Raw genomic sequence first — 27,904 nt, 5'->3', positions numbered from 1 at the left:
AACTTTTCAATGTGTCCTGGAAATAAATGTGTATTCTCTGTGGGGATGATTCTATACTATCTATAGTTCTATACTACCTATCTATCTATCTATCTAACTAGTCCTATACTAGTTTTTCCATTTATCAAGCACAATTCTGATTTAACATTCAACTTAATTCAGAATTAACTCTCAGATAATTCTCAAACAATCCTAGGAGATAAATATTATCTCCACTTTGCCAAAGAAGGATTCAATGCTCAAAAGAGTTAAATAACTTGTGCAGATTGCCATAGCCAATTTGAATTTTTATCTATTAGTTTGTTTACACAAGGCTTCAGTCTAGAAACCTCTGCCAATTTTTTATTCCACCTGCTGCTTCATCCTATAGTATCTATGTGACACAGTGCCTTTTATTTTTTGGTTGTTGTTTAATTTGGGCACTGCATGGCCCCAGCAGTGAAAGCACTGAGTCTTAATCACTGGACAGCTAGAGAATTCCACATAGTGCTTTTTCATTTTACACCATCAAACCCTTTCTGATCCATCACCTTTCCACTATTTTTAATTTCTCTGAAATCAGTAGGCAAGGAATATAAACTCCTGTGATAAAGCCACTGGTAAACAGTGCTGTTATAACATTAAGCCCTTTCACCTATATTACTTCATTCATCAGGATTATACAGAGCAGGCAAGTATTTATTACAGGTTATGAAACTAGTCATCAAAGAGTTTATGTACCACGGTACTTAAATTCCCAGTTAGTAAGTGACACACCTAATTCTTCTGGAAGCCAGGATTGCTTCTATAGTTCTGTGTTTATCAAGACGCCATTTTTAGAGCAAAGTCTATTTGTAAATTACCTTCTGTTATACAACAACATCAGACTAGAGGCAGATCACTGTGGAGAACAAGACAGTACTCTCAGGACCGTCATCTAGTTTCATTCCCCTATTTCAAAAAGAACTAAAGCCCAAAGTGGTGCTGTGATTTGCTAAATGGAATAGCTAGGATAAGAATTCGGATCCCTCAACTGGTACCATTAACTAAGCCTCTAAGAATATGGCCAATGTGACGGGAATTACATCTGCCTCTCTGGGAAAACAAGGTTCTAGAACAAAGGTTGAGTGAACGGCCTCTTTATATCTCACAGAGCTTCCAATCTTAACTGTCTCAGTGAATTCTCAAAGTATATAGCTGTTAACAAAGATTCCTTCTCATAGCTGGAATCGTGAATGTTACAGTGCTTCCATTACCGCCCTGGAATTGGAAATACTCAGAATGTAATGGCAGGAGCCAGTGACAGCAGCTCCCGCCGACAGAGTATGTCACTGCAGAAAAAGAAACAGGGTGGAGGAAACTGGAAAACCACCCAGGGCCAGAGGAAGAAAAGCACAAGGTACAGATTTGTTTCTGCTGGAGAAGGCTGGCGTCGATACCTGTATTGGGCAACCGTCAGCTTGGTCTCGGGCTCGGTCCCAAAGCCGGGCAAGTGCTGGTGTAGGTAGGCGTCCAGCAACCTGTAGTCGAACTTGTGCTGGGGCAGCACTTCGGTCGTGTTGCGGTCGCGGGAGGCACCGCTTTTCATGATCTACGCTACCGCTTCAGACCACAGAGGCACAGAACCCACTAGACTCCTGGTATCCTGTATGTCTAGAACGCCACTCCACAGCAGGGGCAAGAACGAGACGTCCGGGTGGAGGCGGGCCCGCGGCTCCAGCCAATTACACATCGCCAGGTGCCGCTGGCCGGCAACACTCGCCAGCTGCTCCTGGATTTGGGCTCTACTCAGGAAATGCTAGAAGGGCCTTTGTGTTCGAATTTAAAGTTTTTAGTCAGCCTCAGAGTTGGAGACCTCAATTCTAAAGAAAGCAAAGTCACGTTCGTCACCAAGAGCATTAGAACGCTAGAGCCTGGACCGTCTCCAAATTGAAAGCACTGGCAGGCGGAAGACCTACTGGGTCCGGTGCAGAAAAGGGCCCGTCAACACCTCGAGCCTAGGAATAAAAGATTCTGGCTTTTTTCCTGGCCGCCAGCTTGGAAAGGCAACATCGCAGGCTGCTGGCTCTGGACACTTATGACCCGGGACCCAGGGCTGCCTGGACTCTTAGTCCCGGGCGAAGAGGGGAAGTAGGGGGCTTTATTTTTCTTTTTTTTTTTCCCCTGAGGTGGAGCTTTGACTGCAACACACCGGAAGTGGCCCGCTGGGAGGCCAGCAGGAGCAGCCGAGACGTGTCTGTCCGGATCGCGCTGGGAGCGCTTCCCCAGGTTTGTGGGCTGGGAAAACCGCAGCAAAGTGACTCGCCACATATCCCTCTCGGGCCCAGCAGGCCAGCAGCGTGGGGCGGCGACGACGGCGACGGCCGGGGCTGGGAGCGCTGGCGGCCGGGGTCCCAGCCATGGCCGAGTCTGTGGAACGGCTGCAGCAGCGGGTCGAAGAGCTGGAGCGGGAACTGGCCCAGGAGAGAAGTCGCCGCGCCCTTGGGGGCGGCGACGGAGGAGGCGGTCGGGCCCGCATTGCAAATATGAGCTCCGAGGTGGTGGATTCCAACCCCTACAGGTGAGCTACGTGACGGGTCGGGGACGGAAGAGGGGCGAGGTCGCGGTCTCCAGGTGGTCAGAAGTGAGGCGCTTCTCGCCGCTGTCCGACTGACAGGTCACACCTCTCTTTTCTTCTTCTAGGGTCTTATTTCCAAACGAGCAAGGCCAAGTCTTAGTTCTGGTCAAAAGGTGTTCTTTCTCCTTTAAAAAAAAAAACTCAACTGAATCAGCCATATGGTGCTGCTCCTGTGCTTGCTGAGAACACGGGTCTGTTTTCCTGCAGCCCCTGCCTCTTTTAGTCTTCCTCTGTCGGCCTGAAACTGATAGTAGAAACTTTCAGACTAGGACACCAAATGTAATAAGCTAAACTTGGGAGCTTCATAAAGTCTTCTGTGTTTCTTAAATTGGCGTGGTGGAAACAGCTAGATTAGCTCTAAAACGGTTGGACTTCACCTGTCCTGTCCGCCTCTTCATTTCCTCTCCTTTATTCATTTCCCAAGATTTTGTTAATTCATCAGATTGAATATAGGGTAGTGGTTGAATGTAGGGTAATGACTGACGATAAGGACCCTAGGCCCAGACTGGAGTCAAATCTTAGCAACTGAGTAACCTGGTGAGAGTTCTGTACCTTCACTTTCTTGCTTGTAGTATCTCTTTCTGTGGAGTTGTGAAGATTGAAAATACAAGTATGTGTAAAATTCTTAGAGCTTTCGATGCTAGGCATTATAGTAACAATTACTGAACTTTCACCACTTGCTAAACACCTTGCAGGCATTGTCACTTTTCCTCTTCACCGCAACCCTAGGAGATTGCTACTGTCATTTTACCCCCATTTTATTAGGTGCTGTGACTTCCCTCAGGCCATAGAGCTAACAGTAGCTAAAAAGGCTTGGACTGCCATTAGGTTTGTTTTGCTCCGAAGTTCCCATGGAGCTGTCTCCCCAGTAAAAATAAATAAGCCATTAAATAGTGTGGCTAAAAACTGGACAGTTTTAGAGTAGGTGAAACAGGAAAGGTATTATTGGTGCTCTTTCCCTTCAAAGAGCAGAAATTTGGATTTTAAAGAAAGGTTTTATTTATGACATAAAGCCTCAGTAAAAGTCTTAGGATGCATATATATGCATACATGACTTACCTGGTGGCTCAGATGGTAAAGCATCTGCCTACAATGCGGGAGACGCGGGTTCAATTCCTGGGTTGGGAAGATCTCCTGGAGAAGGAAATGGCAACCCACTCCAGTATTCTTGCCTGGAAAATTCCATGGACGGAGGAGCCTATAGGCTACAGTCCATGAGGTTGCAAAGAGTAGGACATGACTGAGTGACTTCACTTCATATATATTGCAACATAAAATGCAGACCCAGTATTTAGGCACAAAGCTGTTAATTACAATATTATTTGTCATAGAAAACCTGACCAAAATTATAATTGTTGTATAATTACAGAAGAGTTTATTTTAACCTACATCAAATTAAATCATGCCAGATTCTTGCTTTTCTGTCATTTATCTTACTACATTAAAAAAAAGTTGTTTTCTTTCAGTTTTGAGATATAATTGATGATAGTGCATGTATTTTACTTGACACATGTGAAAGGTTTACCATCTTATTAATCAGAATAAGTAGAAGCTATTCCACTTGGCTTCTCTCCTGGCTCAGATGGTAAAGAATCTGCCTGCAATGCAGGAGACCCGGGTTTGATCCCTGTGTTGGGGGGAAGATCCCCTGGAGAAGGGAATGGTTACCCACTCCAGTATTCTTGCTTGCAGAATTCTATGGACAGAAGAGCCTGGTGGGGTACAGTCCACGAGGTGACAGAGTCAGGCATGACTAAGCATGAGTCACTTTCATTCCTTTTGGCATGCTTAAACATTTTTCAGTTTTAAAAATGAAAATTTTGAAATGCTCCCTCTGAGAAAAGCAAAGGAATGTGAATCATATATTTAGAATCATCTTTCAGACATCATTTTAATGTGAGACAATTTCTTGGTATTATAATAACCACAAATCTTTCACTACTGAAATTTAAACATTTAGTATTTTCTATCTTATTTGTACCATTTTGTCTTTATTAAAACTGGTACTTTGGAGATGACAGTTGACACCCAAAGCTCTGTACTAGTTCATGGAAATTTGATAAGGTCATCCTTATTTTTTGAATTGTTGTACATTCAGCACATATTTAGTGAGCACCTTTTCATTTCCAGCCCTCCTGAATAATGTTATTTACCATTTATTATTTGCACAGACACTGGGAATACAAATACATGGTCATTTCCCTCCAGAGGTTACCAGATAAGTGTGAAATACAAAGGTAAACTTGGGATTAGAGTATAAGTGGTAAGAATTATGATAAAGCACAGCACATGATTATCAGAAAAATATAGAGGGATTTGTAGGTGTTCTACATTATTTTAATTGCATCGAGTGACATTTTGAAATACAAAGTTCCTGACCCTCAAAGACCTTTTGTTTTAATTTGGGAGATTCAGTGGTTGTAGAATAATGATGAACACAAGTAACTGTAAAATTGTGTGCGAAAGAATATAATTAGAAGCATGTTAACTAAATGAAAAGGTGAGCAGAGTCTTTAAAATTAGAAAACCTGGTTTTAAATACTAGCTCCAAAACCGAGCCCTGAATAATTGTTTGCCATTTAACTGATCTTGGGCAAGTTAATTAACCTGAATCTCCCCCCCCGCCCCCCACCCGGCCCCATTTATAAAAGGAGGTTGTGATGCATTCTTTTTTTTTTTTTTTTTAAGGAAAGGAAATGTTATTTTAAAATTTCATTTTAAATTTGCAGAGAATAAGACTGTAAGTATAAAGCTAGATAAATATTTCTATGGACTAGGATAGAAAGTCTGGTAGAAGACCCATGCAAATATGGTCAATTGATTTTTAACTAAGTTACCAAAGCAATTTATGGAGAGGATTGTTTTTGCAACAAGTGTTGCTGGACCAATTGGATGTTGCTGTTGTTGTTTAGTTGCTAAGTCCTGTCCAGCTCTTTTGTGACCCAAGGGACTGTAGCCTGCCATGTTCTCTTGTCCATGGGCTTTCCCAGGCAAGAATGCTTGAGTAGGTTGCCATTTCCTTCTCCAGCAATGCATTCTTCTCAGGGTTATTTATAAGGATTAGACAGCATCAAGGTAAAGAGGCAGATTGATCACAGACATATATCACTGTCTACCCAATCTCACTGAAATGAAAGTAAAGGAATAATTTTTAAAAAGGAATAAATCGCCACTGAGAAAAAAAATAGTTTCTGTTAATAATTGGGGGATGGGTGAGTCTCTGTACTTACATGATTATAGTAAAACAGTTTTAGAAACTAGAAAGGGACAGATGACTGATAGATGATCCTGATTTAAAGGATCCAAGAAATTGGATCCTGAAGCCTGCAACCCAACTCATACAGTAGAATTCTCTCAGAGCTCAAGAACAAGCATAGGTCTTTCAAGAACGGCTTAAGGTAGGGCTAAACGAGACGGCTGAAAGTCTGTTGAAGAAGCAGCCCAAGTTCATTGCTTTACTTTTGAGTAGCGAGGCCAATGCTTCTTCTTTGTCAGGAGAGACTACTAGAGATTTACTCATTGGAGAGTAAAATAGAGTATTTCTATGAATAATAAAAGTAAGTCTTCATGTCTGAAAAAAGGGAATTAACTAAATGTTTACATACTGAATGCTAGGACTCCCAGCCTTGCTTCTCCATTTAACACCCCAAAACTGATCAGCTTAAAGACTCTTCAGGCTGGAAATTGAAAGATTCTTCTCTAGGGAATCTGAGAGTGCCAAGAAGAAAGACTGAAAGACATTGACATTGTGGGTTTCTCAACTAAACAGCCCAGCCAGATCACACTATGCTGCTGCTGCTGAGTCGCTTCAGTCATGTCTGACTCTGTGTGACCCCATAGACGGCAGCCCACCAGGCTCCGCCATCCCTGGTATTCTTCAGGCAAGAACACTGGAGTGGGTTGCCATTTCCTTCTCCAGTGCATGAAAGTGAAAAGTGAAAGTGAAGTCGCTTAGTCATGTCCGACTCTTTGTGACCCCATGGACTGCAGCCTACCAGGCTCCTCTGTCCATGGGATTTTCCAGGCAAGAGTACTGGAGTGGGTTGCCATTGCCTTCTCCAAGATCACACTATAGTGAAGCCCAAAGTCAAATAATCAGTGCCCACATCCTTGCCTTTATTAGTGTCTGACTTTTAAATATGAGCAAAAAGGATGAGAGAAGCTCCTAACGTGAAAGATAGAAAACAAAATTAATAGACTATATAAGGGGAATGCAACTGCAACCTTATCATTAATATCTTCAGAAAGATATATGTATAAATGGAATAGGACAGTACTACAAAAAGAATCATTCTTGCAAATGGAGAATGATAACAAAAGTGAAAATCTCAATAAAAGAAAATAACATTGAAAGAAATCCAGAGAACAGCAGAAAACTAAAATGATGGAAAATAGAGGAAAGACATTACAAGTAGAGGACTAGTCCAAGTGGTCCAACTTCCAAATAATAGGAGCTCCAGAAAGTTCAGGAAAAACCAACCAACCAACCAAAGAAGTCATCACATTGTTCAAGGAAATTTTCCAGAACTTAAATATGCTTCTGATTGGAAAGAGTCCAGTAAGTACTCAGCACAGTTGATGAGAATAATTTCACTCTAAGGCACATTTTGAAGTTTCAGAAACTAGAAATCACATTAGAAATTTTGAATGAAAATTGTTTCTAATGTAAAGTTATATATCTAGTTAAACTATCAACTAAGAGTGTGTTTGTGTCTGTGTGTATAGGTATAGCTTTCAACAATTATATACCCTTCAGTTTGTCATTTTATAATATATTTCTAAGAATAAAATTTTGATAAAATGTTTTTAAGAAGTTTGGTGAAGAATATTTCAGACATATAAGGTCTCAAAACTTACCTTCCAAAATTTACCCTTTACAAAGCTTTGGGAAGATGTTCTTCCAACCATAATAAGAGAATAAATTAAGTAATCTACAGTAAAGGCTCTCAAACTTAAGTGTGCATTACAGTCATTTGGGGAGCTTATTAAAACACAGATTGTTAGGCCTCATAGCCAAAGTTTGATTGGCTTGGTGACCGAAGAAGGTAACAGACTAGCGGTAACTAAATATCTAAAGTACCTCTTAGAGTCCTTGGAATAAAGGCATTTACTAAAAGACTTACCATTGTGGGCAGAGGCAACAAGTGAATAGAATTCCAGTCATGAGGTTATTCTGATGTTAAATATTAAATCTGAATCAAACATTAAATATTTACATAAACTAATAAGCATGGGAAAATGCTGAAATTTCACTTTGATCCATTCTCATCTGGAAACTTAACATTTGAGTCAGTAGGTCTCAATCATGACTGCACATTAGAATGTATGAGGAACTTTTAAAAAAATCTTATTGCACAGGCTCTGTCTTGGAGGATATTCAGGCATCCATGCTTTTTAAATTTGCTGAGGTGATTTAGTTTCATCTGGTAAAAATTAACTGAAAGATTTCTCCTCCCACCTCCACTCCCCTCACTGTTTCTTCTCTTACAGTTTATTTTCTATGATGATATATGTTTACCTATGTCACTATCAATTAAAATACTGTAAACTTTAAAACACCTTTTTTTTTTATCCCCACTCCCCTCACTGTTTCTTCTCTTACAGTTTATTTTCTGTGATGATGTATGTTTACCTATGTCACTATTAATTAAAAGACTGTAAACTTTAAAACTTTTTTTTTCTTTATTTTTAAGCCGCCTGATGGCTTTGAAACGAATGGGAATTGTGAGTGACTATGAGGTATGATAAACTCTTCCAAATTTTTGAAGATGTAAATGAAAATAATTTTCAATGACATTTTCAGTGAAGAATTATTAACCAACACATATATAATTTTTCATTTTACAGAAAATCCGTACCTTTACTGTAGCAATAGTAGGTGTTGGTGGAGTTGGCAGTGTGACTGCTGAAATGCTGACCCGATGTGGCATTGGCAAGGTAAAAGCATTTCTCGTTTTCTGTTGTATTCGGAACCCATTCACTTGTGGAGTAAATAAGGTACAAATTAAGATTTTTTTTTTCTCCTTACTAATGGCGTATTGATTTGTGGTGTATTCATTCAGATTGTTTTTTCTACCCCAGTTAAGACATAAACCCACCCAAGAGGAAACTAATATTGCTGCTGATTAAATAAGGACTATCTGATTGTTTTCAGGAACTTTTTTGTTTGGGATAATGTATAAACAATTTGGATTTCAGTGTTTTAATTAAAGAAGTTTAGGAAAGAAGGCTGTTAAATTGAAAGTGTAGTGAAACACTGAAACATCCCCCAAATTTTTTTAAAAACTTGTTTTATACAAGACAAACTGGAAAGCATGTGCCTTTCTTACTTTTTAAATTGAACTGCTGAATGCTCCAGATTTTTTTTAACCCAGGCATTTTTTTTTTTTTCTAAATTTTCTTGGTCATGCCCTGTGAGGCTTGTGAGATCTTAGTTCCCTTACCATGGATTGAACTCTGAGGCCATGGCAGTGAAAGCACCAAGTCCTAACCACTGGAGCACCAGGAAGTTCCATACTTTTTTCTAAAATTGATTTAGATTGTGATTGTGAGGAGGAAGGAGAAGTTGACTTTATATACCAGAAACCAGTGTACCAGTCTTATATTTATAAAGCTAAAGTCCATGATGTTAGATAGATAGTGGTTGAATATAAAAGTTTTCCACAATTGTGTATCATTTTGATAGACTTTGTGGGAAAATGCTTACTTTATCAATGCTCTTTAATATATTGGTCCATTCCATGCCCCAGATTCTTAAAGTGGTTTCAAAATTGGCACTTACTTATCAATATAGAAAAAACAACACCAAACTACTAAAAAAATGTTTATTAACATTTTAATATCTTTCAAGAAGTTTATAAATGCCTGTCAACAATTGCTTATAGCTGACATGCCCTGGTTGATTGACCAAGGGTGGTAGAGATCATGAAGATTTGTGGGTCCCTGGTTTGAGTGTGCCCTGGAGTCACTTCGAAGGCTTATTAAAACATAGATTGGTGAACTCTAACCCAGTGGTTTTGATTCTGTAGGTTTCAGATGGACCTAAGAATTTCTGACAAGTTCCCAGGTGGTTCTGATGATATTCCAGGGACTGTGTTTTAAGAACTGCTTATTCAGTCTGGTCCCAGCATCACATGGGAGCTTGTTAGAAACGAAGATTCCCAGGTCCCATTCAAGACATGCTGAATCAGAATCTGTATTTTAACACAAACGCCAGATGATATTGCTGTAGTTAGAATCACCTGGGATGTTAAAAAAAAAAAAATTCTTATGTCCAGACTGCACCCCATAATAGGTAATCAGAACCTCTGGGAATAAGACCCATACATCTGTATTTTTAAATACAGTGATTCCAAGTGTACTCAAGTTTGTAAGCTAAGAATCTGCATAGGTAAGTTTCAGAACTCTTTCTTCAATGTATAAAACAGAGAAACAAGAAGCTATTTCATGTGGTTAAGTAGGGAAATGGAGGATTGGAGATCCCGAGCCCACTTCTTATCCCTGAAAATTTCCTGAGTTCCTGGGGTACCCTGGATCACTAGATCTAGATCAACTGCATTATTTTACAGATGGGGATACAGTCCTAAACAGTTAAAGTGACTTACCCAGAATCAGAGCTAATTATTGACAGAGTTACAACTCACACCTCCTGTGCTTAAATTTAGGATTTCTTACAACTTACTCATATAGCTATGAGGCTGAAACTCAGACATAATAATTGGCCTGACCCAATATTGTTTGAATGAGCTTAAATAAACCGAATTTTGGAAAGACTAAGTAGGGTTAGAAAGTTATAGAGAATATAAGTGATATCTTTTCTATCTAGATATTAAGGGCTGGGTTAACTTTCTTTAGTTTCCGTATTGAGAAGAAGAACATCCCATTTTTGTTTTTATTGTTAGATTTGGAACACTGAGAATTATATCACAAAGTCACAGAATTTTAGATAAAGAAGTGACTTTGGCAACTGTAGCGAAGTATATCACTTTTACACTGCTTTGAATTTTCCATAGGTCTAGAGGCTCAATTCTTTTTTTTTTTTTTTTTGGTTGTTTTTTCTTCACTGTGGATAAATTGCACTGCTGTGCTTTCAAGTTCATTGATCCTCTTTTTCCCCTTCCATGTCTAGTCTACTCTGAGTCTCATCCAATAAAAATTTAATTTTAGATAATCTAAAAAAAAAAAAAGAAAGGACTTTGGATATCTTTGAGTTCAACCTGCTCTTACTGATAGGAAATGGACCTTTTGGCCATTTTAAAGTTGTGTGAACAGGTTTGACAAATGCTGTCATGCCTAAATATATAGCAGGAAATATCAATTAACTGGTTAATCATTCTGTTTGGAATAATGTTTGAGCCATGGCATGAGTATATTTAGTGCCATATTCACGAAAGGCATTGTATTATTAGACCATGGTTTTAAGTTACAGCATTTGTTTTTATCTTATTTAAAATTTTCATTTATCTAATGGGTTGTTGGCTTTTGGCCAGTAATTGGAATGAAGTAAGATTTTGGCACAGTTTGTGAAAATTGCCATGAAATGGAATGAATATTAATTTTTGAGCTAATCATTTAGAGGGGCAGCACAGCATTGTAGTTAGGACTCAATTTGAATCCCATGTTCACTACATATTAACTGAGTGGCTTTTGGGCAAGTACCCTAGTTGTCTTATTTCTAAAATGAGGAGAGTACCTATATACTTATTGCATGTGATCCTTAAATGAGTTAATATATGACATCTAGTTTTTCAAAGTTAGTTAATATTATTACTGTTAAAAAGTTAAACCCATCAAATTTTAATTAGCCGACTAGTTTGTCATTTTTATTTTCTTTTTTGGTACACTTTTCATCAGATTACCACTATTTTCATTTTAGTTGCTACTCTTTGACTATGACAAGGTGGAACTGGCCAATATGAATAGACTTTTCTTCCAACCTCATCAAGCAGGATTAAGTAAAGTTCAAGCAGCAGAACATACTTTGAGGTAAATGGGATAGCAGTTGAAGGCAGTGAAATTGGTGAAATCTTCCTGTATGTATTCAGTCACTTAACTTATAAATGGAACTGAATTTTCCTCTATAAAAATGCAGGTTTCACTTATTCATAAAGATGTGGATTGGCAGCCTTTTTCTTTATAAGGCTAGATAGTAAATATTTTAGGCTTTGAGGGCCATATGGTCTTTGTCAAAACTGCTCAGCTATACAGTTGTAGTAGCTGTAGGCAATATAAAAGTGAATGAGCAAAACTGTGTGCCAATAAAACTTTATGGAATCTAAAATTTAAATTTCTTATAATTTTCACATCATGAAATATTGTTCTTCTTTTGATTTTTTTCTTTGCTTGCAGCCATTTAAAAATATAAAAACTACATTTAGTTTGCAGACCATACAAAAAAAGGTAGCAAGGTGGTAGTCAGATTTGGCCCAAGGGACCTAGTTTGACAGCTCTTACTCTTGGATGTTTCTTTATGTTCCTAAACATTCTTGCACTGAATTGAATAAGAAGCAAAGTTTGTTAGACTGAACCGTGTAGTTAACAGAGATGATAAAGGCCTAATTCCCAGCACATAGACTGTGGGAATATTTTTGTAATCCTTCTGATACTCTACATGTTTTGAACTTGGTCCTTGCAGTGGGAAAAAAGAGGTAGAAGAGGATTTTGGATTTTCTTTAAATTGCTTGAATTCCATTTCTCTAATATCTGTTAAATGATCTTTAGCTCTTTTTAGTGCTTTTTCTTGCTTTCTTTTACTGTTCTACTTGTAGTTTTTATAATCATTCTCTTTTTCCCTCTAGGAACATTAATCCTGATGTTCTTTTTGAAGCACACAACTACAATATAACCACAGTAGAAAACTTTGAACATTTCATGAATAGAATAAGGTAAAATTTTATTTATGAGTATTTTGCACAATGTCCAGCTCACTTTCAGTATTATTAGAAAATCTATCAATTTATTCAATGAGAAGGTTGATATATATTTTATTTTCAAAATAGTTAATATTCTGTGTAATTTTTATATAGTGGTAGTTCAGTAAATAGTATGTATGGTCCATAAAACAATAGTAACAACAAAATAAAATATAAGCCTCACAATGTCTGTTATAATGATATAGCAAGGGGTCCTCCATTATAAGTTCTGTGTTATAGGTTATATTTCTATCTGAATATGGTTTTCTGCAGACATAAACTATTGAAATTGTATTCAATTAACTTTTATTACATTTACATTTGTAGTGAAACATGAATAAGTCTATAAAAGCTGACAGAGAAATGGTAATTTTTGTGAACACAGTTTATATTTCTTATACCCCTGTACATCTTTACAGTATAAGAAATACTGTAATATCATTGATATTATGTTTGTAACAGTGAATACTTAATATATACTGGGTCTTTAATATTAAATTTGATGTTACAATTATACTCAAAAATTTACTGAAAGACTAAATGTGTTGATTGAACAAATAAAGTCTAATTAGATTGTGTTTTGTGTCTTGATTTTTTTCCAATAAAATTTATTTTCTTTGCCTAGTAATGGTGGATTAGAAGAAGGAAAACCTGTTGACCTAGTTCTTAGCTGTGTGGATAATTTTGAAGCGCGAATGACAATAAATACAGTGAGTATCTTGTGTTCTACTCATGGGTTTAGCTATTTTCCTGTGTATTCTGTTAGTATATATTCCACATTCTGAAAGTAGTTCTTCATTTAAGCCCTTTGATATTGTGTTTTATTTATTCTTAATGTGATCTCATCCTATTTTTAAAATTTATTCCAAGGGGACCTGTCTAGCCTTGCTGGTAAGGCATGTGTTTCAGTATCCTACTCTGTCTTAGGCCACTAGAGGAAACTATTAGACAGCAGATAATTCTGATGTACAATTTTTTAAATAAATGAATATCTTATAATACTGTCTTATTCTTGGTCAGTCTTGGTTTTAACTTTTGTTACTTTTATAAGTAAATGTATAAATATATATTAATAGCTTACACACATGATTTCTCAAAAATAAAACTGAATTCTTTTTCTTTTGAATTATTGTGTTTTCAACTTTGCAAATAACATTTTGCAGTTTCTTGTTGCTAAAATTATTTTAGAAAAGTGTTTTACGTTAATCTAACGTAACCAGTACACTTTGGTTCAGTTTAATTAGGTATTTATTGACTGCTTACCTGAATGCTATCAGTTACGTTTCTAAGGAGAGTGCCAATTGCTAAGGAATTTCATTATTTACATTTTTCTTGTTTCTTAAAATTTATTTTTAAAAACTCTTTGTAATTCATTTAATTAAACTCCAGTTTTTCATGAAAAAACCTTATGGTAAATTACTTTTTTTCCCTAATGTTCTTTCTTATTTTTCACTTATTTCTATTAAGGCTTGTAATGAGCTTGGACAAACATGGATGGAGTCTGGGGTCAGTGAAAATGCAGTTTCAGGGCATATACAGCTCATAATTCCCGGAGAATCTGCTTGTTTTGCGGTATGCATGATTCATTTTGAGTTATTATTTTTCATTGTTAAGTACTAGCGTTTCTTTGAGAAAATATTTATAGTTCAAAGGAAAACCAAACTTTGAATGTGGTGGAGTACTACTTAGAACATTGAATACTTCTTTCCCTTTCTTTTGAAATACACATTTTTTTATTCTTTCTCATGTAGTGTGCTCCACCACTTGTAGTTGCTGCAAATATTGATGAGAAGACTCTGAAACGAGAAGGTGTTTGTGCAGCCAGTCTTCCTACTACTATGGGAGTGGTTGCTGGGATCTTGGTACAAAATGTGTTAAAGTGAGTGAAAAATAATTTTTCTGTTTACTTTTGACAAACATTTCAAAATTGGAGTTACCAGCTAAGTATTTGCTTTTTTAAATTTAAAGTACAGATATTTTTAAATTTTATATATGTATAATATATGTATACTTTTAATTTATATATGGTAGTGGTTTAATGTATATATGGTGGTGATGGTTTAGTCACTAAGTCGTGTCCAACTCTAGCCCACCAGGCTCCTCTGTCCATGGGATTTCTCAGGCAAGAATACTGAAGCAGGTTGCCATTTCCTTCTCCAGGGGATCTTCCCAACCTAGGGATTGAATCTGGGTCTCCTGCATTGCAGGCAGTCTTCTTTACCGAGTGAACCACCAGGGTAGCCCTTAATTTATAATAAATAAATATAATATATTTAATTTAAGTGCATATTAATTTACACACATCAGCACACACATAATTGTGTGACTTCCTCCATTTGGAGTAGCTCTTGTTAAATGCTACAGTGGTACTGGTATATTTATTTATGAAACCTTAACCAACTGAGCACCAAAGAATTGATGCTTTTGATCTGTGGTGTTGAAGACTCTTGAGAGTCCCTTGGACTGCAAGGAGATCCAACCAGTCCATCCTAAAGGAGATCAGTCCTGGGTGTTCATTGGAAGGACTGATGTTGACGCTGAAACTCCAATACTTTGGCCACCTGATGCAAGGAGCTGACTCATTTGAAAAGACCCTGATGTTAGGAAAGATTGAGGTCAGGAAGAGAAGGGGACGACAGAGGATGAGATGGCTGGATGGCATCACCGACTCGATGGGCATGAGTTTGAGTAAACTCCAGGAGTTGGTGATGGACAGGGAGGCCTGGCATGCTGCGATTCATGGGGCTGCAAAGAGTTGAACACGACTGAATGACTGAACTGAACTGAACTGAACTGAACCAAATGATTTAAATCTGTAGATTTGACCAAAGGGTGAAGACCTAGACAAAGACACGCTCGCTTGATTTGATGCTTATTCAGTTCAGTTCAGTCACTCAGTCGTGTCCGACTCTTTGCAGTCCCATGGACTGCAGCACGCCAGGCTTTCCTGTCCATCACTAACTCCTGAAGTTTACTCAAACTCATGTCCATCTCATTGGTGATGCCATCCAACTATCTCATCCTCTGTCATCCCCTTTTCTTCCTGCCTTCAATCTTGCCCAGCATCAGGACTTTTCCCATTGAGTTGGTTCTTTGCACCTGGTGGCCAAAGTATTGGGAGTTTCAGCTTCAGCATCAGTCCTTCCAGTGAATATTCAGGACTGATTTCCTTTAGGATTGACTGGTTTGATCTTCTTGCAGTCCAAGGGACTCTCAAGAGCTCTCAAGACCCTCAGAGCTCCTGACACCACAGTTCAAAAGCATCAATTCTTTGGTGCTTAGTAGTCCAACTCTTACATCCGTAAATGACTACTGGAAAAATCATAGGTTTGAGTAGACGGACCTTTGTTGGCAAAGTAACATCTCTGCTTTTTAATATGCTGTTTAGGTTGGTCATAGCTTTTCTTCCAAGGAGCAAGCATCTTTTAATTTCATGGCTGCAGTCACCATCTGCAGTGATTTTGGAGCCCACAAAAATAAAGTCTCTCACTGTTTCCATTGTTTCCCCATCTATTTCCCATGAAGCGATGGGACTGGATGCCATGATTGTAGTTTTCTGAATGTTGAGTTTTAAGTCAACGTTTTCCCTCTCCTCTTTCACTTTCACTTCATCAAAAGGCTCTTTAGTTCTTCTTCACTTTCTGCCATTGATGCTTATTATTTATTAATAAAAATAATATGTGAATATCTACTATCCATAAATAGATAGATACCCCAGCAACCACACCATCTAAACTATAGCTAAGGACAAAATTTTCTTTCATCTTTTTTTTTTTAAGGACAAAGGTTTCTTTGCAGCTAAAATTAATGTCAAAATTTTTGAACAAACTCGTACTTTATGAAAAGCAGAACTACTTTAGTTGTTCCTTAACTCAGGCCATTTTTTTCCCTCACTTTTCAGTGTTAATAAGCTTAATTATGTTTCTTCAGCATCCAATATAATAAGAAAAAATTTCTACATGATACAGAGAGGCACTCTAATCTTAGTATCACCTACCAGCAAAGAAATACCAGCATACATAAGAACTCTCTGTGACTGTTTCATACAAGACAAACAGTCTGTCAGACTTCAGCAGATCCTATCTAAACATGACATTTTATTGTATGTTATGAAGAAGGGGGAAAATAATCATTTCTATAAAGTATCTCTTTGTACATCTGTATCTCTAGATATATCATATCTAGCCAACTCTCTGTTGATGGACATTTAGGCTACTTACAGGTTTTATTTTTTCGCTATTATTAACAACACTGCAAAAAACATCTTGCCTTATATCTTTGTTTACTAGATTTTTGTAGTGCGAATTTTTAGAAGTGTAATTTCTAAGTTTATGCAATACTTATTTTGACAAATATTACTAAATTTCTCATTCAAAAGGTTTGTACATTTCCATGACAGTGGAACAGTACATTCCAGTTCCTGGTTTGTCCACACCTTTGGTAACATTAGGTATCGTCAAAATTTTATTTTTGAAGTTTACAGCAAGTCATGTGTATTCTTTTTCAGCTTATTTTCCTTTATAAGTTATTATAAGATACTGAGTGTAATTCCCTGTGCTATATATTAGGTCCTTGTTTTCCTGTTTTGTATATTTAGTGTGTATGTGTTAACCCCATACTCCTAATTTATCCTCCTCCCTTGCTGCTGACCTCCCATCCCCTTTGATAACCATAAATTTGTTTTCTATGTGTATCTGTTTCTGGTTTGTAAATGTTTATTTGTATCAAGTTTTTTAGATTCCACATATAAGTGATACCAGATGATACTGGTCTTTGTCTGGTTTACTTCACTTAGTATGATCATCTCTAGGTCCATCTATGTTACTGAAAATGGTATTATTTCATTCTTATTTTAATGGCTAAGGAATATTTCTTTATATATATACACCACATCTTTATCCATTCATCTGTCAGTGGACTTTGAGGTTGCTTCCATGTCTTGGATGTTGTGAATAGTGCTGCTGTGAACATTGGGATCCATGTATCTTTTCAAATGAGTTTTCTGTGCAGAGTGGGATTCCTGGATCATATGAGAACTCTATTCATAATTTTTAAAAGAACTTCCATACTGTTCTCCTAGTAGCTGCACCAATATACATCAGAACCAACAGTGTAGGAAGGTTCCTTTTTCTCCAAATCCTCTTCAGTATTTATTATTTGCAGACCTTTTGATGAAGGCCATTCTGACCAGTGTGAGGTGATACCTAATTGTAGTTTTAATTTGCATTTTTCTAACGATTAACTATATTGAGCATCTTTTTATGTGCCTGTTGGCCATCTGTATGTCTTTTTTGGAGAAAAGTCTGTTAAGGTCTTCCGCCCATTTTTTTGATTGGATTGTTTTTTGATATTAAGCTATATGAGCTGTTTGTATAATTTGGAAATTAATCTCTTATTGGTAGCATAGTTTGTGAATATTTTCTCCCGGTTCATAGTTTGTCTCTGTTTTGTTTATGGTTTCCATCACTGTGTAAAAGTTTAATTAGGTCCCATTTATTTATTTTTCTTTTCATTTCCATTACTATAGGAGATGGATCCAAAAAAATATTGCTACAATTTATGTCAGTGAGTGTTCTGCTTATGTTTCCCTCTAGGAAATATTTAGGTTTTAGATTTAGATCATTACTCCATTTTGATTTTATTTTTGTATATGATGTTAGTCATCAAACTCTTATCTTTGTCAATTTGATATGTGAAAAATGGGTATCTCATTTTAATTTCCAGTTGTGCAAAGGCTTGAGCACTTATATTTTTCTGTGAATTGTCTTCTTATATCCTCTGCTTAGTTTTTTTAAATTAATTTTTTAATTAAAGGATAATTGCTTTATAGAATTTTGTTGTTTTCTGTCAAACCTCAATATGAATCAGCCATAGGTATACATATATTCCCTCCGTTTTGAACCCGCCCCCATCTCCCTCCCCATCCTGCCCCTCTAGGTTGATACAGAGCCCCTGTTTGAATTTCCTGAGACACGCAGCAAATTCCCATTGGGTATCTATTTTACATATGGTAATTAAGTTTCCATGTTACTCTTTCCATACATCTCACCCTCTCCAACCCCTCTCCGCATGTCCGTAAGTCTGTTCTCTATGTCTGTTTCGCCATTGCTGCCCTGCAAATAAATTCTTCAGTACCGTTTTTCTAGATTCCATATATATGCATTAGTATACAATATTTATCTTTCTCTTTCTGATTTACTTCACTCTGTATATAGGCTGTAGGTTCATCCACCTCATTAGAATAGACTCAAATGCGTTCCTTTTTATTCCATTGCATATATGTACCACAAATTCTTTATCCATTTGTCTGTTGATGGACATCTAGGTTACTTCCATGTTCTAGCTATTGTAAATAGTGCTTCAGTGATCAATGGGATACATGTGTCTTTTTCAGTTTTGGTTTCCTCAGGGTATATGCTTAGGAGTGAGATTGCTGGGCATATGGTGGTTTTATTCCTAGTTTTTTAGGGAATCTCTATACCGTCTTCCGTAGTGGCTATATCAATTTACATTCTCACCTACAATGCAAGAGCATTCCCTTTTCTCCACACCCTCTCCAGCATTTATTGTTTGTAGGCTTTTTGATGATGGCCATTCTGACTGGTGTGAGGTGATAGCTTATTGTAGTTTTGATTTGCATTTCTCTAAAAATGAGCGACGTTGAGCATCTTTTCATGTATTTGTTAGCCATCTGTATGTCTTCCTGCAAGAAATGTCCATTTAGGTCTTTTCCCACTTTTTGACTGGGCTGCTTTTTTGGTACTGAGTTGTATGAGCTGCTTGTATATTTTGGAAATTAATCCTTTGTCCATTGTTTCATTTGCTGCTTTCACCCATTCTGAGGGTTGTCTTTTCACCTTGCTTATAGTTTCCTTTGCTATGCAAAAGCTTTTAAGTTTAATCAGGTCTCACTTGTTTACTTTTGTTTTTATTTCCATTACTCTAGGAGATGGGTCATAGAGGATCTTGCTTTGATTTATGTCATCGAATGTTGTAGCTATGTTTTCCTCTAGAGTTTCATTTTCTGGTCTTACATTTAGGTCTTTAATCCATTTTGAGTTTATCTTTGTGTATGGTGTTAGGAAGTGTTCTAATTTCAGTCTTTTACATGTAGCTGTCCAATTTTCCCAGCACCATTTATTGAAGAGGCTGTCTTTGCCCCATTGTATATTCTTGCCTCCTTTGTCAAAAATAAGGTATCCATAGGTTCATGGGTTTATTTCTGGGCTTTCTATCTTGTTCCATTGGTCTATATTTCTGTTTTTGTGCCAGTACCATACTGTCTTGATGACTGTAGCTTTGTAGTATAATCTGAGGTCAGGCAGGTTGATTCCTCCAGGTCCATTCTTTCTCTCAAATCTTTTGGCTATTCAGGGTCTTTTGTGTTTCAGTATGAATTGTGAAATCTTTTGTTCTAGTTCTGTGAAAAATTTTATTGTTAAATTCATATGGGTCACATTAAATCTGTAGATTATGTTTGGCAGTATAGTCATTTTCACAATATTGATTCTTGCTTCCCAGGAACATGGAAGACTCTCCATCTACTTATGTCATCTTTGATTTCTTACATCAGCATCTTATAATTTTAGGTGTACATTTATTTTGTTTGGTAAGTTTATTCATAGATATTTTATTCTTTTTGTTGTAATGATAAATGGGATTAATTCCTTAATTGGTTTTTCTAATTTTTTCAGTTAGTATATAGAGATGCAAGTGATTTCTGTGTATTGATTTTGTATCCTGCAACTTTGCTAAATTCACTAATTAGCTCTACTAATTTTCTGATACTACCTTTAGGGTTTTCCATATATAGTAGCATGTCATCTGCAAACTGAGAGCTTTACTTCTTTTCCGATCTGGATTACTTTTATTTCTTTTTCTTCTCTGATTGCTAAAGCTAGGACTTACGAAATGATGTTGAATAATAGTGATGAAAGTGGACACCCTTGTCTTGTTCTTGATCTTAGAGGGAATGCTTTCAGTTTTTCACTATTAAGAATAATGTTTGCTGTAGGCGTATCATACATGGCTTTGACTGTGTTGAGGTAGGTTTCTTATGTGCCCATTGTTTGAAGAGTTTTAATCATAAATGGGTGCTGAATTTTGTCAAAGGCATTTTCTGCATCTAAGATTATCATATGGTTTTTATCTTTCAATTGGCTTATATGGTATATCACATTGATTGATTTGCATATATCGAAGAATCCTTGTATCCCTAGAATAAACCCAAGATGACCATGGTGTATGAGCTTTTTAACATGTTGCTGAATTCTGTTTGCTAAGATTTTGTTGAGGATTTTTGCATCTATGTTCATCAGTGATATTGGCCTGTAGTTTTCTTGTGTTGTTTTGTCTATTTTTGGTATCAGGGTGATGGTGGCCTTGTAGAATGAATTTGGAAGTGTTCCTTCCTCTGCAATTTTTTGTAAGAGTTTTAGAAGGATAGGCATTAGCTCTTTTCTGAATGTTTGATAGAATTCTCCTGTGAAACCATCTGGTCCCGGGCTTTTGTTTCTTGGGTGATTCTTGTTCACAGCTTCAATTTCAGTGCTTGTAATTTGGTTGTTCATAATTTCTATTTTCTTCCTGAATCAGTCTCGGAAGATTGAACTTTTCTAAGAATCTGTCCATTTCTTCCAGGTTATCCATTTTATTGCCATGTTTTTGTTCATAATAGTCTCTTATGATCCTTTGTATTTCTGCATTGTCTGTTGTAACCTCTCCTTTTTCATTTCTAATTTTGTTGATTTGATTCTTCTCTCTCTTGTTCTTGATAGGTCTGGCTAAAGGCATGTCAATTATGTTTATCTTCTGAAAGAAACATCTTTTAGTTTTATTAATCTTTGCTATTGTTTCTTTCATTTTTTTTACATTTATTTCTGCTTGGATCTTTATGACTTCTTTCCTTCTGCTAATTTTGGGGGGTTGTTCTTTTTCCAGTTCTTTCAGATGTAAAGTTTGGTTTTCTATTTGCTGTTTTTCTTGTTTCTTGAGGTAGGATTGTATTGCTATAAACTTCCCTCTGCACTGCTTTTGCTGCTTCCCATAGTTTTTGAGTTGTTGTGTTTTCACTGTCATTGGTTTCTAGAAATTTTTTGATTTCCCTTTTGATTTCTTCAGTAACCTGTTGGTTACTTAGAAATGTATTGTTTAATCTCTGTGTGTTTGTGTTTTACAGTTTTTTCTTGTATTGATATCTAGTCTCATAGCATTGTGGTCGGAAAAGATGCTTGATACAGTGTCAGTTTTCTTAAATTTACTGAGGTTTGATTTGTGATCCAAGAGGTGGTCTGTCATGGAGAATGTTCCATGTGCAGTTGAGAAGAATGTGTATGCTTCTGCATTTGGGTGGAATGCTCTGAAGATACCAGTGAGATCCATCCATCTAATGTATCTTTTAAGACTTGTGTTTCCTTATTACTTTTCTGTTTTGTTGACCTGTCCATTGGTGTGAGTGGGGTGTTGAACTCTCCTACTATTATTGTGTTACTGTCCACTTCTCCTTTTATGTCTGTAAGTGTTTGTCTTATGTACTGAGGTGCTCCTATGTTGGGTGCATAGATATTTACAATTGTTATGTCTTCCTCTTGGATTGATCCCTTGATCATTATGTAGTGTCCTTCCTTATCCCTTGTAATATTCTTTACTTTAAGGCCTATTTTGTCTGGATATGAGGATTGCTACTCCAGCTTTCTTTTGCTTTCTGTTTGCATGGAATATATTTTTCTACCTTCTCAGTTTCATTCTATATGTGTCTTTAAGTCTGAAGTGGGTTTCTTGTAGACAGCATATATATGGGTCTTATTTTTGTACCCATTCAGCCAATTTGTGTCTTTTGGTTGGAGCATTTAATCCATTTACATTTAAAGTAATTATTGATTTATATGTTTCTATTGCCATTTTCTTAATTGTTTGGGGTTTGATTTTGTAGATCTTTTTCTCCTCTTGTATTTCTTGACTATATAAGTCCCTTTAACATTTGTCATAAAGCTGGTTTGGTGGTACTGAATTCTCTTAACTATTTTGCTTGTCTGAAAAGCTTTTGATTTTTCCATCAATTTTGAATGAGATCCTTGCCGGGTAGAGTAAACTTGGTTGTAGATTTTTCCCTTTCAGTACTTTAAATATAATCCTGCCATTCCCTTCTGGCCTGCAGAGTTTCTGATGAAAGATCAGCTGTTAAAAATATGGGGTACCCCTTGTATGTAACTTGTTGCTTTTCCCTTGCTGCTTTTAATATTCTTTCTTTGTATTTATTCTTTGTTACTTTGATTAGTGTGTGTCTTGGCATGTTTCTCCTTGAGTTTATCTTGTATGGGACTCTTTGCCACTCTTGGACTTGATTGACAATTTTGTTTTCCATGTTGGGGGAATTTTCAACTATAATCTCTTCAAAAATTTTCTTATACCGTTTCCTTTTCTTTTCTTCTTCTGGGATCCCTATAGTTCAGTGTTGGTGTGTTTGATATTGCCCCTGAGGTCTCTGAGACTTTTCTCAGTTCTTTGCATTCTTTTTATTTTATTCTTCTCTTCAGAAGTTATTTCCACCATTTTATCTTCCAGCTCAGTGATTTGTTCTTCTGCTTTAGATATTCTGATATTGATTCCTTCTAGAGTATTTTTAATTTCAGTAATTCTGTTGTTTGTCTCTGTATGCTTGTTCTTTAATTCTTCTAGGTCTTTATTAATTGATTCTTAGATTTTCTCCATTCTGTTTTCAAGGTTTTTGATTATCTTTACTATCATTATTCTGAATTCTTTTTCAGGTAGTTTGCCTATTTCTTCTTCATTTATTTGGACTTATGAGTTTCTAGCTTCTGCAAAGCGCAGCTGCTGCTCCTTACCTTGGACGAAGGGTATCTTCTCACAGCTGCCCCTCCTGACCTGGAACGTGGAATAGCTCCTCTCAGCCCTCCTGCGCCCCACAGCAGCCGCTCTTTGGAGGTGGGGTTGCTCCTCTCAGCCACCGCCCCTGACCTAAGGCCTGTGGTAACTCTTCTAGGCCGCCACCCCTGACCCTCGGGCATGGTAGCTCTTCTCGACCACTGCCCCTGACCTTGGAGGTGGGGAAGCTCCTCTGGGCCGCTGCTCCTGACCTTGGGCGAGGGGTAGATCCTCACGGTCATGCTTCTGCGCCGTCCGTCGCAGCCAGCACGCTTCTCACTGCAGATGGTGACTGCAGCCATGAAATTAAAAGATGCTTACTCCTTGGAAGGAAAGTTGTGACCAACCTAGATAGCATATTAAAAAGCAGAGACATTACTTTGCCAACAAAGGTCCATCTGGTCAAGGCTCTGGTTTTTCCAGTAGTCATGTATAGATGTGAGAGTTGGACGGTGAAGAAAGCTGAGTGCTGAAGAAATGATGCTTTTGAACTGTGTTGTTGGAGAAGACTGTTGAGAGTCCCTTGGACTGCAAGGAGATCCAACCAGTCCATCCTAAAGGAGATCAGTCCTGGGTGTTCACTGGAAGGACTGATGCTGAAGCTGAAACTCCAATACTTTGGCCACCTCATGCAAAGAGTTGACTCATTGGAAAAGACCCTGATGCTGGGAGGGATTGGGGGCAGGAGGAGAAGGGGACGACAGAGGATGAGATGGCTGGATGGCATCACTGACTCGATAGGCATGAGTTTGAGTAAACTCCAGGAGCTGGTGATGGACAGGGAGGCCTGGCGTGCTGCGATTCATGGGGTCTCAGAGTCGGACACGACTGAGCAACTGAACTGAACTGAACTGTTTCTAGCTTGTTACCTCTTTTGTGCAGTATTTCTCTACCTTTATGTTATTATTTAGTTTTAATTTATTGTGTTTGAGGTCTCCTTTTCCCAGGCATCAGGATTCAATTCTTTCTTCTTTTGGTTTCTGCCGTTGGTCCAGTGGTTTGTGTAAGCTTCACATAGGGTGAGATTTGTGCTGATTTTTGTGTTTGTGTTTCTTCTGATCAGCAAGGTTGAATAGGTGGTAATCCTGTCTACTGATGGTTGGGTTTGTATTTTTGTTTTGTTTGTTGCTTGAATGAGGCATCCTGCACAGGATGCTACTGGTGGTTGGGTGATACCTGGTCTTGTATTCAGGTGGTTTCCTTTGTGTGAGTTCTCACTATTTGATACTCCCGAGGGTTAGTTCTCCAGTAGTCTAGGGTCTTGGAGCCAGTGCTCCCACTCCAAAGGCTCAGGGCTTGATCTCTGGTCAGGAACAAAGGTTCCACAGTGGTTTGTTATGGCATTATGTGTGAGATTGCAATAAATAGCCAAAAATGAGCAACCAAAGATGAACCCTAGACAAATGGCAGTCACAAAATCAGGCAAATAATAATGAAAACAATGGAATATACACATATGCATATACATCCATAAGCAAAATCAAAACAGTCAAACAGAAATAAAGTACAGTAGATTGACATGGTGAACAGAGCAATCCAAAAGTTATATGTACCAGTTAAGAACAAAACTAACTAAAACACAAACTGGAAAACAAAAGTAAAGTAAGGTTCCTAGCGAGAAGTAAAGCAATGAAAACAAAACTAGCAAATATGTTCTGAGGAAAGGAAAGAAAGAAAAGAAAAAACGAATAGATATGAAAAGTTAAATAGAGCTTTAGAAAGAAGATTTATATACATTAAAGATCAACTGCAAGAGGAAAAGAACAGTAGGAAAAGCAAACAAAGGAATAAATGTAGAAAAATGTGTTTTCAAAAGTTAAAAATTAAAATTAGAAAAGAAAAAAAGGTAGAGGAAAGGAAGAAAAAAGGAAAACTCCACAGAACTGCAAAAGCCCAACATAGAGGCAGAGGTTTATAACGACAAAAAGTGTGATTGAAAAAAAAAAAACATCAAAAGCTTAATTAGATTTCATAGTGCCATTAAAATCAACAAGTGCAGCAGAGGTGGGAAGAAGAAAAGAAAAATCCAAAAGAAACTACAGAAGAAGTCAAAACATAAGAATAATAAATGTTTTTCTTGAATCACTTCTGTCAGGGTCCTTTCCCTCACTGGGAGTCACAGTCCACCTCACCCCCCTAGGGTACCTTCTGACACTGCTGGTCTCGGGACCTGCTGTTGGGGCAGGTCAGATTCTGATCTGGTCTTCTGTGTATTCTTGCCTCCTTTGTCCACAGCTATCAGAATTAGTGTGTTTTCTTTTGTGGGAGCTCTCAGTGTCCTTTTATATATTCCATAGACGCAAAGTCTTCCTAGTTGATCATGCGGGTTTAATCTGCAGTTTGTACAGCTGGTGGGAAGGTTTTGGGTCTTCTTCCTTAGCTATACTGGGACTGTATATATATATATGTGTATATATATATATAGCCCCTGGTTTTCATCTGTGGTTTTATTTCCACCTCTGCATGTGGGTCATCCAGTGGGGTTTGCTTCTGAGCCTGGAGGACTTGGGTCTGCCCCTGTGAGGGCCAGTTGTGGAGGTGGTGCAGCTGCTTAGGTCGCAGGGTTTCTGGCAGCACCAGGTACTCAGAGGAGTTAGCGGCTATGGCAGCAGGAAATACAGTGCTTTAGAAGGGTATGGACACCAGTAATGGCCAATACACTCCAGTATTCTTGCCTGGGGAATGCCCCCCTGACAGAGAAGCCTGGCAGGCCACAGTCCACAAGGTCACAACGAATTGGACACAATGGGAAGCGACCCCATGTGCGTAGATGGGAAGACTTTTTTTTTTTGCATGTGGCAGCTCTCCCTCAGTGAAGGTTGAGCGTGAAGGTGGCACAGCTGCTTGGGTCACTGGGACCCTGGCAGTGCCAAGTCTGCAGGGACACGGACTGCCTCAGCCACAGGAGTTATGGCCCTATCAGAGTCTTCTTTTGAGCCTCTGGTAGCTGGCAATCAGAAGCCTCTTTGGCTAGTCTTTGTCCATAGCTCCACCTGTTCAGGCCCTTAGAGGGCTCCCTCTTGGGGTATTTCTTCTTGTTCAGCGTGTCAGGCACATAGAAGGCCCCCCTGGCTGAGGTCCTACTCTGTAGATGGGCGTGTCAGGCACTTAAACAGGCACCCTGGGTGGGGTCCTACTCTGTAGTTCCACGCATCAGGCACTTAAAGGAGTGCCCTGGATGGGGTCCTGGTCTGTAGTTGGGTGTGTCAGGTGCTTGATAGGCTAGTCTCTCTGTTGTTCAGCTCCTCATGTTGGCATTTGTGAAGAGAGAGGCTGTGGTGATGGCTACACCCCCTTGTTTGACTTAGCAGTATTGACTTGCTTCCATGGCTGCCTGGTTTCCTCCACCGTCATTTCCCACCACAGTCTCCTCCCTCACATCCCCTCGGTCCATCTTTCCGCAGTGAACAGCAGCCCTCACCTGGGGATTGTTCCACAATCCCTAAGCTCCAGCTCCCTACTGCTGCACCTTCTAGGGGACCTGCTTCCCTGTCTGGGGTACATATGGCTGTGGCAAGGACTTCTGATTCTCATTGCATTTAGGTTGCCACAGATCAGCTGTTTCACTCTGAGCCTTAAATATTTCTCCTCTGACTCAGAAAATTGCCCTGATGTAGAGATCAGAACCCTGCTTCAGTTCCCCACCCTCCGAGGGCAGGTCCGGTCCTAGTACCACTCCTGTTTTCCCCCCTATTTCCTTCATCCTGCCAAGTTTTGCATGGTTCTGTATATTCTTTTCTGCTGGTCTGGTACTCCTGTCCACTCTCAGCTGGTCTGCATGCACTTGTGTGTCTGAAAATATATTCCTGATGTATCCATGGAGAAAGATGTAGTCCATGTCCACCTTCTGCTCTGACATCTTATTCTCTCTCTGTTTGGTTTTTTTGTCTTTCTTTGTTGTATGTTGAGACTATGCATTTTTTCAATTTTTTTCCTTTTGTTGTTTATGTTTGTACATGATTTTTCCTCTACTTACAAGCTTCTAAAAGGAATCAGGGACTTCCCCAGTGGTCCAGTGGTTAAGAATACCCTTGCCAATGCAGGGGACACAGGTTCAATTCCTGCTCTGGGAAGCCAAGAGGCAACTGAGCCCATGTGCCAAAACTACTTAGCCTGTACTCTAGGCCCCACATGCCTCAACTACTGGGCTTACATGCCCCAACTACTGAAGTCTTGAGTGCTCTAGGGCCCATGTACTGCAACAAGAGAAGCCACTGCAGTAAGAAGCCTGCACACTGAACTGGAGAAAAGCCAGTGTGCGGCAATGAAGGCCCAGGGTAGCCAAAAATAAATAAATAAATAAAAACTTAAAAAAAAAAGGAATCAGATTTAAATGTAAGGGAGCAAGGGTGCTTTGTGGCATATTGGAAATGCACTATACAGCTGGTCCTTTATTTCCTTGGGTTCTGCATCTGCAGAATCAACCAGTTGTGGATCCAAAAAAAATCCATGAAGTTCCAAACAGCAAAATGTGAATTGCCACAAGCTGTTAACTGTTTATATAGTATTTGTA

The 27,904-nt window shown here is 38.2% G+C and overlaps 2 protein-coding genes across 2 annotated transcripts in view; one reads left to right on the top strand and one right to left on the bottom strand.

The window, feature by feature from the left end:
* ACAD11 (acyl-CoA dehydrogenase family member 11) overlaps positions 1 to 1,666 on the bottom strand; it is a 95,168-nt gene extending 93,502 nt beyond the window's left edge. The window contains exon 1 of the mRNA XM_020893075.2: positions 1,419 to 1,666. Coding sequence (XP_020748734.2) covers positions 1,419 to 1,567 — 149 coding nt within the window. The 5' untranslated portion in view covers positions 1,568 to 1,666. The remainder of the gene's footprint in view (positions 1 to 1,418) is intronic.
* A 531-nt stretch (positions 1,667 to 2,197) lies between these two features.
* UBA5 (ubiquitin like modifier activating enzyme 5) overlaps positions 2,198 to 27,904 on the top strand; it is a 31,154-nt gene continuing 5,447 nt past the window's right edge. The window contains exons 1-8 of the mRNA XM_020893076.2: positions 2,198 to 2,539; positions 8,290 to 8,335; positions 8,444 to 8,533; positions 11,472 to 11,581; positions 12,394 to 12,480; positions 13,133 to 13,217; positions 13,975 to 14,079; positions 14,259 to 14,386. Of these exons, the coding sequence (XP_020748735.1) occupies positions 2,379 to 2,539; positions 8,290 to 8,335; positions 8,444 to 8,533; positions 11,472 to 11,581; positions 12,394 to 12,480; positions 13,133 to 13,217; positions 13,975 to 14,079; positions 14,259 to 14,386 (812 nt within the window). The 5' untranslated portion in view covers positions 2,198 to 2,378. The remainder of the gene's footprint in view (positions 2,540 to 8,289; positions 8,336 to 8,443; positions 8,534 to 11,471; positions 11,582 to 12,393; positions 12,481 to 13,132; positions 13,218 to 13,974; positions 14,080 to 14,258; positions 14,387 to 27,904) is intronic.

Source organism: Odocoileus virginianus, chromosome 4 (genome assembly GCF_023699985.2).
Source record: "Odocoileus virginianus isolate 20LAN1187 ecotype Illinois chromosome 4, Ovbor_1.2, whole genome shotgun sequence".
Lineage (NCBI taxonomy): Eukaryota > Metazoa > Chordata > Mammalia > Artiodactyla > Cervidae > Odocoileus > Odocoileus virginianus.
This window is presented reverse-complemented; position numbering and strand designations above follow the sequence as displayed.